Source organism: Pseudophryne corroboree, chromosome 8 (genome assembly GCF_028390025.1).
Source record: "Pseudophryne corroboree isolate aPseCor3 chromosome 8, aPseCor3.hap2, whole genome shotgun sequence".
In the NCBI taxonomy this organism is placed as follows: domain Eukaryota; kingdom Metazoa; phylum Chordata; class Amphibia; order Anura; family Myobatrachidae; genus Pseudophryne; species Pseudophryne corroboree.
Window position 1 is genome coordinate 7362366 of NC_086451.1, and position 13563 is coordinate 7375928.

General features: G+C 52.6%; 1 protein-coding gene across 2 annotated transcripts in view; it reads right to left on the bottom strand.

Annotated features, from left to right (window-relative positions):
* The window catches only part of CAMSAP1 (calmodulin regulated spectrin associated protein 1), an 82536-nt gene that overhangs the window by 53006 nt on the left and 15967 nt on the right, over positions 1-13563 (bottom strand). For both annotated transcript variants that reach the window (XM_063935857.1, XM_063935856.1), the window contains exons 3-5: positions 9248-9510; positions 4549-4710; positions 4393-4473 (exon numbers count right to left, since the gene is read on the bottom strand). In XM_063935857.1, the coding sequence (XP_063791927.1) occupies positions 4393-4473; positions 4549-4710; positions 9248-9510 (506 nt within the window). The remainder of the gene's footprint in view (positions 1-4392; positions 4474-4548; positions 4711-9247; positions 9511-13563) is intronic.

A 13563-nucleotide genomic window follows, 5' to 3' on the forward strand; every position in this document is an offset into this window, starting at 1 on the left:
CACAATACTGGGAGCAGCCGGGATATTCTGCACAATACTGGGAGCAGCCAGCCGGGATATTCCACACAATACTGGGAGCAGCCAGCCGGGGTATTCCGCACAATACTGGGAGCAGCCAGCCGGGGTATTCCACACAATACTGGGAGCAGCCAGCCGGGGTATTCCGCACAATACTGGGAGCAGCCGGGGTATTCCACACAATACTGGGAGCAGCCAGCCGGGGTATTCCGCACAATACTGGGAGCAGCCGGGGTATTCCGCACAATACTGGGAGCAGCCAGCCGGGGTATTCCACACAATACTGGGAGCAGCCGGGATATTCTGCACAATACTGGGAGCAGCCAGCCGGGGTATTCCACACAATACTGGGAGCAGCCAGCCGGGGTATTCCGCACAATACTGGGAGCAGCCAGCAGGGGTATTCTGCACAATACTGGGAGCAGCCGGGGTATTCCACACAATACTGGGAGCAGCCAGCCGGGGTATTCCGCACAATACTGGGAGCAGCCAGCCGGGGTATTCCGCACAATACTGGGAGCAGCCAGCCGGGGCATTCCACACAATACTGGGAGCAGCCAGCCGGGGTATTCCGCACAATACTGGGAGCAGCCGGGGTATTCCACACAATACTGGGAGCAGCCAGCCGGGGTATTCCGCACAATACTGGGAGCAGCCGGGGTATTCCACACAATACTGGGAGCAGCCAGCCGGGGTATTCCACACAATACTGGGAGCAGCCGGGATATTCTGCACAATACTGGGAGCAGCCAGCCGGGGTATTCCACACAATACTGGGAGCAGCCAGCCGGGGTATTCCGCACAATACTGGGAGCAGCCAGCAGGGGTATTCTGCACAATACTGGGAGCAGCCGGGGTATTCCGCACAATACTGGGAGCAGCCAGCCGGGGTATTCCGCACAATACTGGGAGCAGCCAGCCCGAGTATTCCACACAATACTGGGAGCAGCCGGGGAATTCCGCACAATACTGGGAGCAGCCGGGGTATTCCGCACAATACTGGGAGCAGCCGGGGTATTCCGCACAATACTGGGAGCAGCCAGCCGGGGTATTCCGCACAATACTGGGAGCAGCAAGCCGGGGTATTCCGCACAATACTGGGAGCAGCCAGCCAGGGTATTCCGCACAATACTGGGAGCAGCCAGCCAGGGTATTCCGCACAATACTGGGAGCAGCCAGCCAGGGTATTCCGCACAATACTGGGAGCAGCCAGCCAGGGTATTCCGCACAATACTGGGAGCAGCCAGCCGGGGTATTCCGCACAATACTGGGAGCAGCCGGGGTATTCCGCACAATACTGGGAGCAGCCAGCCGGGGTATTCCACACAATACTGGGAGCAGCCAGCCGGGGTATTCCACACAATACTGGGAGCAGCCCGGCGGGGTATTCCGCACAATACTGGAAGCAGCCAGCCGGGGTATTCCGCACAATACTGGGAGCAGCCGGGGTATTCCGCACAATACTGGGAGCAGCCGGGGTATTCCACACAATACTGGGAGTAGCCAGCCGGGGTATTCCGCACAATACTGGGAGCAGCCGGGATATTCTGCACAATACTGGTAGCAGCCAGCCGGGGTATTCCACACAATACTGGGAGCAGCCAGCCGGGGTATTCCACACAATACTGGGAGCAGCCGGGGTATTCCGCACAATACTGGGAGCAGCCAGCCGGGGTATTCCGCACAATACTGGGAGCAGCCAGCCAGGGGTATTCCGCACAATACTGGGAGCAGCCAGCCGGGGTATTCCGCACAATACTGGGAGCAGCCAGCCGGGGTATTCCGCACAATACTGGGAGCAGCCGGGGTATTCTGCACAATACTGGGAGCAGCCAGCCGGGGTATTCTGCACAATACTGGGAGCAGCCAGCCGGGGTATTCCGCACAATACTGGGAGCAGCCAGCCGGGGTATTCCGCACAATACTGGGAGCAGCCAGCCGGGGTATTCCGCACAATACTGGGAGCAGCCGGGGCATTCGGCACAATACTGGGAGCAGCCAGCCGGGGTATTCCGCACAATACTGGGAGCAGCCAGCCGGGGTATTCCGCACAATACTGGGAGCAGCCAGCCGGGGTATTCCGCACAATACTGGGAGCAGCCAGCCGGGATATTCCGCACAATGCTGGGAGCAGCCAGCCGGGGTATTCCGCACAATACTGGGAGCAGCCAGCCGGGGTATTCCGCACAATGCTGGGAGCAGCCAGCCGGGGTATTCCGCACAATACTGGGAGCAGCCGGGGCATTCGGCACAATACTGGGAGCAGCCAGCCGGGGCATTCGGCACAATACAGGGAGCAGCCAGCCGGGGTATTCCGCACAATACTGGGAGCAGCCGGGGCATTCGGCACAATACTGGGAGCAGCCAGCCGGGGCATTCGGCACAATACTGGGAGCAGCCAGCCGGGGCATTCCGCACAATACTGGGAGCAGCCAGCAGGGGCATTCGGCACAATACTGGGAGCAGCCAGCCGGGGCATTCGGCACAATACTGGGAGCAGCCAGCCGGGATATTCCGCACAATACTGGGAGCAGCCAGCCGGGGTATTCCGCACAATACTGGGAGCAGCCGGGGCATTCGGCACAATACTGGGAGCAGCCAGCCGGGGTATTCCGCACAATACTGGGAGCAGCCAGCCGGGGTATTCCGCACAATACTGGGAGCAGCCAGCCGGGGTATTCCGCACAATACTGGGAGCAGCCAGCCGGGATATTCCGCACAATGCTGGGAGCAGCCAGCCGGGGTATTCCGCACAATACTGGGAGCAGCCAGCCGGGGTATTCCGCACAATGCTGGGAGCAGCCAGCCGGGGTATTCCGCACAATACTGGGAGCAGCCGGGGCATTCGGCACAATACTGGGAGCAGCCAGCCGGGGCATTCGGCACAATACAGGGAGCAGCCAGCCGGGGTATTCCGCACAATACTGGGAGCAGCCAGCCGGGGTATTCCGCACAATACTGGGAGCAGCCAGCCGGGGTATTCCGCACAATGCTGGGAGCAGCCAGCCGGGTATTCCGCACAATACTGGGAGCAGCCGGGGCATTCGGCACAATACTGGGAGCAGCCAGCCGGGGCATTCGGCACAATACTGGGAGCAGCCAGCCGGGGTATTCCGCACAATACTGGGAGCAGCCAGCAGGGGCATTCGGCACAATACTGGGAGCAGCCAGCCGGGTATTCCGCACAATACTGGGAGCAGCCGAGGCATTCGGCACAATACTGGGAGCAGCCAGCCGGGGCATTCGGCACAATACTGGGAGCAGCCAGCCGGGGTATTCCGCACAATACTGGGAGCAGCCAGCAGGGGCATTCGGCACAATACTGGGAGCAGCCGGCCGGGGTATTCCGCACAATACTGGGAGCAGCCAGCCGGGATATTCCGCAAAATGCTGAGAGCAGCCTGCCGGGGTATTCCGCACAATACTGGGAGCAGCCGGGGCATTCGGCACAATACTGGGAGCAGCCAGCCGGGGCATTCGGCACAATACTGGGAGCAGCCAGGTGGGGTATTCCGCACAATACTGGGAGCAGCCAGCAGGGGCATTCGGCACAATACTGGGAGCAGCCAGCAGGGGCATTCGGCACAAGCTTACATGGTTTAGTAAGGATTTATTTTGAGTTCAATGTCTCAAAATAACAACCCGCCCCCACCCCCTGGGACCAAACCCCCCTTACTGCCAGGTACCCCCTAGCAGGCGGTAGAGAACTTTACATTAGTAGCTGACTATGGAACGGCCACCCCAGCCTTCAGGTATAATCTGTATTTCTGCTGCATGACACAACCTGATTACTCTTTACACAAAGCAACATATTCACAGATTGGAAACTGCCGTACAGGGCCCTCAAATCTCTATGTCTGTCTTTGTTCTGTTACTGTTGTTCCAATTGTAAAGCGCAACGGAATATGCTGCGCTATAGAAATTCATAGAAGTGTCATGTACATGCTAAGTAAGATTATCTGTGTAATCCAATGTCCAGCAACAAAAGACTTAATAAAAGCATAAAGTTGAAGTTAGTCTGACGAAATCTCTTCAACAGATTTAGGGGAGTGATGTGATGCCGCCCGAAATGGCCGAATGTGACGGTGACCGGGCGAACTCTGGCGTTTTTTAGAGTTTGCCCGGCATCCTGCACCTCCGGCGGCATTACAGCCCGCCCCAGATCCTTTGCTAATCTGACAATTAACCGCAGACCTGACTGCATGAGAAAGGCTGAAACAATGTCCCTGTCATGAGCTGCAATCACAGCATCGAGTCCCACCATCTTCCACTAGGGAGGAGCTGCCCTCACCTGATCTGGACCATCTGCTAATAATCTCCCACTGACATGACTGCTGGATGTCAGGGTATGAACACCGCAGGTAACACGCCTACCTTCTGATGACTGGGGCTCTCGATTATCTGCTGCTTTAACCTCTGCTCTTTCTCCAGAATCTCCCTCATTTTTAAGTTCACCTGGAAGAAACACATTGCACACATTAATGGTTTTTCTCCCATGTCTGCACAAGGTTTGCAGGTCAGATTCCATACCTTATTGATCCAGAAAACCATGGCGTCCTCTAGATCGTAGGGCAGCTCTTTGGAGGCGCTGAACGTAGAGAATCGCTTGACGCTCGCCACCACCTTCTCAATACTGATCATTTCCACAGTGTACACCATCATTAGAGCGTCGATCATGGACATGTGTGCACTCTGAGAGACATGAAACGTACAGGATACAGGTTCATGGGCTGTCTGCAGCGGTGACTTATTGCGCTGCGCTGTGCGGACATTATATAATAATCTACGCAGTCTCCTAAGTGTCCTCACACTGTGGTGTAACGGCGTAATGCCGCTTCTGGTGTAACGGCGTAATGCCGCTTCTGGTGTAACGGCGTAATGCCGCCTCTGGTGTAACGGCGTAATGCCGCCTCTGGTGTAATGGCGTAATGCCGCCTCTGGTGTAATGGCGTAATACCGCTTCTGGTGTAATGCCGCTTCTGCTGTAATGGCGTAATGCCGCTTCTGGTGTAATGGCGTAATGCCGCTTCTGGTGTAACGGCGTAATGCCGCTTCTGGTGTAACGGCGTAATGCCGCTTCTGGTGTAACGGCGTAATGCCGCTTCTGGTGTAACGGCGTAATGCCGCCTCTGGTGTAACGGCGTAATGCCGCCTCTGGTGTAACGGCGTAATGCCGCTTCTGGTGTAACGGCGTAATGCAGCTTCTGGTGTAACGGCGTAATGCCGCTTCTGGTGTAACGGCGTAATGCAGCTTCTGGTGTAACGGCGTAATGCAGCTTCTGGTGTAACGGCGTAATGCCGCTTCTGGTTTAACGGCGTAATGCCGCTTCTGGTGTATTGGCGTAATGCCGCTTCTGGTGTATTGGCGTAATGCCGCTTCTGGTGTATTGGCGTAATGCCGCTTCTGGTGTAATGGCGTAATGCCGCTTCTGGTGTAATGGCGTAATGCCGCTTCTGGTGTAACGGCGTAATGCCGCTTCTGGTGTAACGGCGTAATGCCGCTTCTGGTGTAACGGCGTAATGCCGCTTCTGGTGTAACGGCGTAATGCCGCTTCTGGTGTATTGGCGTAATGCCGCTTCTGGTGTATTGGCGTAATGCCGCTTCTGGTGTAACGGGGTAATGCCGCTTCTGGTGTAACGGCGTAATGCCGCTTCTGGTGTATTGGCGTAATGCCGCTTCTGGTGTAATGGCGTAATGCCGCTTCTGGTGTAATGGCGTAATGCCGCTTCTGGTGTAATGGCGTAATGCCGCTTCTGGTGTAATGGCGTAATGCCGCTTCTGGTGTAATGCCACTTCTGGTGTAACGGCGTAATGCCGCTTCTGGTGTAATGGCGTAATGCCGCTTCTGGTGTATTGGCGTAATGCCGCTTCTGGTGTATTGGCGTAATGCCGCTTCTGGTGTAATGGCGTAATGCCGCTTCTGGTGTAATGGCGTAATGCCGCTTCTGGTGTAATGGCTTAATGCCGCTTCTGGTGTAATGGCGTAATGCCGCTTCTGGTGTATTGGCGTAATGCCGCTTCTGGTGTAACGGCGTAATGCCGCTTCTGGTGTATTGGCGTAATGCCGCTTCTGGTGTAATGGCGTAATGCCGCTTCTGGTGTAATGGCGTAATGCCGCTTCTGGTGTAATGGCGTAATGCCGCTTCTGGTGTAATGGCGTAATGCCGCTTCTGGTGTAATGGCGTAATGCCGCTTCTGGTGTAATGGCGTAATGCCGCTTCTGGTGTAATGCCGCTTCTGGTGTAACGGCGTAATGCCGCTTCTGGTGTAATGGCGTAATGCCGCTTCTGGTGTATTGGCGTAATGCCGCTTCTGGTGTATTGGCGTAATGCCGCTTCTGGTGTATTGGCGTAATGCCGGTTCTGGTGTAATGGCGTAATGCCGCTTCTGGTGTAATGGCGTAATGCCGCTTCTGGTGTAATGGCGTAATGCCGCTTCTGGTGTAATGGCGTAATGCCGCTTCTGGTGTATTGGCGTAATGCCGCTTCTGGTGTAACGGCGTAATGCCGCTTCTGGTGTAACGGCGTAATGCAGCTTCTGGTGTAATGGCGTAATGCCGCTTCTGGTGTAACGGCGTAATGCCGCTTCTGGTGTAATGGCGTAATGCCGCTTCTGGTGTAACGGCGTAATGCTGCTTTTGGTGTAATGGCGTAATGCCGCTTCTCAGTCAGTAGTCACTGGGAGCTATAGATATTCATGCGGCTGGAGGGCGTCCTAAATTACATGTATGTGACAAGACAGCCATACAAAGAACAATGTAATTATGAACTTACACACACACACACACACACATATATATATGGATGAACACATTGAACAGCGCGCGCCATGGCACGTCATTATTATGTAGTATCGCTTTCATCGCAGGTTTAAATAAATATGAATATTTTAGCAAATGCCGGATATCCAACTAATAGCCACATCTGATCCCTCAATCTGCTGCAGCAGACGTAGCACAGGACAGGGAGGCTGCATATAGATGTGTCATAGAGAGGGAAGCTGATAGTGTGTACGTAGGTGTACATCTTCCACTCTGGGTGGGACAATGCAATCCCGGTGATCCCCTGGGGAGTTTGGGATACACCCACATCAGGAACAAAGGGCGCAGGATGGGCCTAGGGCTCAGCAGAGAGAGGGACATTGCTGCGGCTGCTTTTCTCCTGGGAACAAATTCCCTGTAATACTACATTAGAAAGGCTGCAGCAACGTGGGCACTGTGCAAGAAATGTGTGGGGAGAAGGAAAGGAGGGGGGGAGGGGGGTGCATGATATTACGGTCGCAGTTATCTGAGTCTCCTATTAATGTATTTTATTCACACAAATAACGTTACCACTGGAAGCAGGTGAGGTACTGCTGCTATTACCGGACAAGGCAGGGAGACATGACGTCGCTTTAGCCGACATTAATCCTGTTCATACAATACTGCTGAGCTTAGTGATATAACTGGATGAAGAGACGCAATACCGCGCGTAGTATCCACGGTGCAGTTATTACACACACATAGATGGCAAGCCGCAGCCCATTGTGCCGTCATACGCCGCGAGGCATGAGACGCCTGGCACCATTCCTATGATGTGCACTTTTTCCTCAATCTTACATCTTTTTTGGAATATAGGGCCTAATTCAGAGTTGATCGCAGCAGCAAATTTATTAACAGTTGGGCAAAACCACGTGCACTGCAGGGGGGGCAGATGTAACATGTGCAGAGAGAGTTAGATTTGGATGGGGTGTGTTCAAACTGAAATCTAAATTGCAGTGTAAAAATAAAGCAGGCAGTATTTACCCTGCACAGAAACAATATACCCCACCCAAATCTAACGCTCTCTGCACATGTTACATCTGCCCCACCTGCAGTGCACATGGTTTTGCCCAAATGCTAACAAACTTGCTGCTGCGATCAACTCAGAATTACCCCCATAGTTACTAGCACTTAGCATTGCAGCAAAGGGATTAGTATAACGCTGCCGATAAAGCATCGCTATGTGTACAGATGCAGCCATGCTCAGGCTGGTCTGTGACTAATTGCAGCCGGCCATCGCTCCATGAAGTCTATTAGGAATAAATGGAGAGATAGCCGGCTGCAAATAGTCACGGCCCGTCATGCCACGCAGCAAGCCGTGTCGCAGCATGTCGCATCGCAGCACAGAGGAGCATGGCTACATCTCTATGTCACTCATATCGGATCTGTCCGACGCCTTCTTACGCTTTTTCCTCTATACTTCATCTTAGTTGGCTTACAACGTACTATGGGGGTCATTCCTAGTTGATCGCTCGCTAGCAGTTTTTAGCAGCCGTGCAAACACTATGCCGCCTCCCGCTGGGGAGTGTATTTTAGCTTAGCAGAAGTGCGAACGCTTGTGCAGCCGAGCTCTGCAAAAACAGTTTGTGCAGTTTCTGAGTAGCTCTGAACCAACTCAGCGCTTGCGATCACTTCAGCCAATTCCTGTCCAGATTTGACGTCATACACCCACCCAGTGAATGCCCAGCCACGCCTGCGTTTTTTCAGACACTCCCTGAAAACGGTCAGTTGACATCCAGAAACGTCCACTTCCTGTCAATCTTCTCTTCTTTTCACCTGATCGCTGCGCTGCGAAAATCGGCAGCGAGCGATCAACTCGGAATGACCCCCTAGGTACTTAGAATCAGTGTCTTGGCTAAGTCACAGAGTCTGCGGCGAGATAAACGGGGCTATTTGAGGATAGATGTGGACACATCTGTACACAACAGGCAGGCACTAGCCGCAGGGAGCTGGGAGACACGGAAGGTGGTCTGTGGGCACATTGTACAAACATGTACAAACACAGAGAGACCGATGCGTTCCCTCCTATTTTCTGACTTCACTTATTTTTTTAATGCCGGGAGAGAAATGAGGAATCAAATTTCAAGTGGATCTAATTGTAACTGACGAGCACCCAGCAATTAGTGCCCGTTATGTGCGCATCCTTTGCCCTGACCTAGCATGGCACAGAGGGGAATGCCCTGGTGACATGCACAGACAACCACCTAGATGATGGCTCCAATCCGGCATACCCTACTAGTAAGGGGGAACTCCGATCTGACAGCCACAGACGGAGGCTCGTCTATTAAGTGTAACGGACCGCTCAGATAACACATTCAGTGTAGGAAAATGGGATTATAAAAACAAATGCACATGACGCAGACGGTGTCACACACAACACAACACAGGCGCTATGCACATCACACTGACAACAGTCCCATCATACAGACCATCTTGATGGGAGCGAAGCTGAGGTCGGCGTCGGACACGGGTGCCTCGTCGCTCTCCATGACGTAAATCCCCTTCTGGGAGAGGGCCTCAATGACGGGCTGGTGCCCCTGCAGTCCTGCCACCTGGTCCCCTTTCAGGATCAGGCTGCAGACGCGGCAGTACAGCTCGCTGGAGAGAAGCAGCTTGATGACAGGTGGCTTGATGTGCTCCTGCTCATACTGGTCTACGTAGAAGGGATCCTTCAGCTCATCCGGAACATTGTCTGGAACAGAGAGGAGGCAGAGATAATTAATATAGATCTAACCAGCCGGACAAATAGAGCGGAAATCACGCTGTCGCTGCAAGAGGAATTATCACAGCGAAATCAACTGGCACCCACATATTTATTAGAAATGCCCCCAAATTAGAGGGAGATGAAAGAGAATACACAAAGGGTAGCGCCAGGGTCAGGAGCCCCGTCTTATACACCTGCCGTTACTAATGTGACTATATACAGGTAAATGTGTCAGGTGATACAGCTGCTCCAGAGACCGTGGTAGGCCTGCGGGTCTCCGTAAGGTACGCGGCTACATAGGGGGAACCCTAATATAATAACAGAGGGGGGCAGATCCATGTTTACACCAAACCACTATTATTTATATAGCACACACATATTCCGCAGAGCCGTACAGAGAATATTCAGCCATTCACATCAGTCCCTGCCCCAGTGGAGCTTACACTCTATGGGGGTAGTTCACAGTTGATCGCAGCAGCAAATTTGTTAGCAGTTGGGCAAAACCATGTGCAGTGCAGGTGGGGCAGATATAACATGTGCAGTGCAGGTGGGGCAGATGTAACATGTGCAGAGAGAGTTAGATTTGGGTGGGGTGTGTTCAAACTGAAATCTAAATTGCAGTGTAAATATAAAGCAGCCAGTATTTACCCTGCACAGAAACAATATAACCCGCCCAAATCTAACTCTCTCTGCACATATTACATCTGCCCCACCTGCAGTGCACATGGTTTTGGTCAATTGCTAACAAATCTGAATAACCCCCAATGTCCCTCTTGTGAGGAGGCCGTAATCCAGTTAATTTTAAGTGCAAAATACCACAACCTTTCCTTAGGCAGGGAAGTCAGTATTACATGCATATCCAGTTACCCACTACAGCCAACTGAGAGAGTGTAAAGAGATCATCTATAATGTTTCCCCTGCCTCCAAAACCTTAATAATCCCAAAGACAGGGAAATAAGAGGCTTGCATTGGAGGACATTTTACACGCTGGGATGCAGCAATCGTTATCAGGGCAAGGGTCACCAGGTAGCCTCAGTAAAAAATCCTGTATACCAGCTCTACTTGGTAAGTGTTAAACCAATAGGGATTGCACAAATATAACTTGGGTCTGTACTTTGAACTACAAAGCAGTCAACTGTATACATGGCGGTCATCAGGGTGGGACTGACGGGAGTGGGGTCCCGTGCCCAGCCAGAGAGGGAGCCTGCCCTTAACTCCTGCAGGTGATACCTGGAGTGCCTGCATTAAAGCTCCACTATAATGATACCTTCACTGTCCCTAACATAGGCAAAAACGCTTAAATTACACATACTTTAGGTTAAATTCCACAAATAGCTGGGCTGTCCACAGATACGATGGGAGAGCCCCACAGGAGAAGCAGTGACAGGACACTAGTGGGAGCATTCAGACATCACGTTACCAGGAGTCACAGAGCCTCACACAAATGACAGATACATCATAAAACAAAGAGACACATTCAGGTCATATGATACATATAATAAGACTGTTCTGGGAGATTACACAGTAACAGCAGTAATTTAGCTGCATGACTGAAACGTGCAGGAATTCTGCTACAGGTGGAGTCTCCCGTATCCTAAATTCCCAAATACGGAACTATTGAGCGCGAATGAGATAGTGACACCTTTGCTCTCTGACGGCTCAGTGGACACAGACTTTGTTATATTTATTTACCCTGTACTTGTCCTATATTGTCATCAACTGTAAGTTGCTGTTTTCCTGTTTGATTATTTGTTTATGTACTCTGTAATTGGGCGCTGCGGAACCCTTGTGGCGCCATATAAATGAAAGATAATAATAATTTTAAAAAATTGTATAACATGACCATCACGTTGTGTATAAGGTGCGTATGACACATACATGCATTCTGTGCTTACACTTGTGTCCCATCCCCGACATATCTCATTATGGTACGCAGATATTCCAAACTACGGAAACATCCAATAGCCAAAATTCCTGTGGTCCCAAGCATTTTCCATATGGGAGCCTCAACCTGTAATAATAATTTTACTGCTTCTACTATTACTTCTTAGTTAGTGTTCATACTAGTATCCAGCACCTGTCACAATCGTGCAGTTCCTCTTTCCTGCCTGGGATGTTGCTCTCTGTTCAGGTGCTTCTAGCACACTCTGCTTCTACTGCTACTACTGCTTCTACTATTACTTCTATTACTATACAGAAATTGCATTTTAGATTTTAAGAGTGGCCTTCAATCTCTTCTCACGCATATAGCTCCCGTCTAAAGTGACCAGATGCTATGAAATTGTGACGGTTTCTCATCACTTATCATAAGATTTGTGCTCACAGACTCCTGAGGTGCCAGCAGAAATCCGCCCGTGCAGGGATTTTGGGCACCTTATATGAAGCGAGCCCAGATTTTGGCAGCTACAGGCACAAGGATCAAGTGACTCGCCCTGTGGCGGTCTGTCAGTGACTGCAGCTGAGGTAAAACACACTGCTATAGTAATACAACTCCAGGTACACACTGCAAACTGGAGGATTGTAACACGCACTGGCTACAAGTTGCAACATGACGATGCCCTGTGTGATGCAGACGGTGGATGGTGAGCCACACGGTCAGATCCCATATATATATATATATATATATATATATATATATATATATATATATATATATATATATATATATATATATATATATATATATATATATATATACTAGGTGCTTCATCGCGCCCTACGGGCGCTCTTCACACCGTCGCAAGGGGCTACGCCCCCTTAACCCTTGCATGCCTTTCTGGGGTTTAATATTTGTATTATATGGAGTATTACCTGCATTCCTTTGTTAGTTGTTAAATATTGCACAATGAAAGGGCGTGCGATGGTGAAGGAGGCGCAGCCCCTTGCGACGGCGTGAACAGCAGCTGCAGGGCACGATGTACAGAATGTAGCGGGTGCGGGGGGGACTGCGGATCGTGTCTGTAGATGCTGCAGGTGGAGGGAGGCAGAAGTGGGGGTGGGGCCCGGATGGGGAAGGTTCGGGAGGTGCTGCGCGTGGGGGAGGGTCAGAGGAGTGGGGGATGCAGATGGGGGAGGGGTCCGGAGGCACTGAAGGTGGGGGAGGGGCAGGGGTGCCACGGGTGGGAGAGGGGCAGGTGTGGGGATGTTGTGGATGGATGAAGGGTTCCGGAGGTGCTGTTGGATGGGAAGGGACGGGAGTGCCGGGGGTGGGGTAGGGGACCGCAGGCACCATGGGTAGGGTAGGGGCAGGTACGGGTGTTGCGGCGGATGGGAAAGGAGGTCCGGAGGTGCTGCAGGTGGTGGAGGGGCAGGTGCGGGGGTGCCATTGGTGGGGGAGGGGTGGGGGAGAGGGGGACCGCTGATGGAGGAGGGTGTCTGCAGATGCTGAGGGTGGAGGGGGGCAGGTGTGGTGGGAGACATATAAGGGGGGTGAATGGTGGAAGGGGCCTGGAGGTGCTGTGGGTGGTGAAGGGGTGGAGGAGTGGGAGCCACGGGTGGTGTAGGGGGTTTGGAGGCACAGCATGTGGGGGAGGGGTGGAGTGCCGCATGTGGTGGAGGGGAAGGTGCGGAGGTGTGGTGCATTGGGGAGAGGTCTGGAGGCGCTGCGGGTACTGTACATGCCATAAAAGGTAGTTGGAGGGTATGCAGTAACAGAGCCAGGACAGGGGTGACAGGGTCAGTACAGGGTTGACGTGGCCAGGACAGGGGTGACAGGGTCAGAACAGGGGTGACGGTGCCAGGACAGGGGTGACGGGGCCAGGACAGAAATGATAGGGACAGGATAAGGGTGACAGGGCCAGGATAAGGGTGAAAGGGCCAGGATAAGGGTGGCAGGGCAAGGCCAGGGGTGACAGGGACATGACAGAACACAGGGCACGGGAGAGATTGGTATTAGGGACAAAACAGTGGTGACAGACAGATGTGTCTTACCGGAGTCACTGCTGCTGGCTGCTGCTGTTCCACTCCAACCTGTTGGGATCTGCGGCTGCTGGAGACTTGGCATGGCTGACTCTCTCAGGCTGGAGTCCTGCTTTCTCTGTC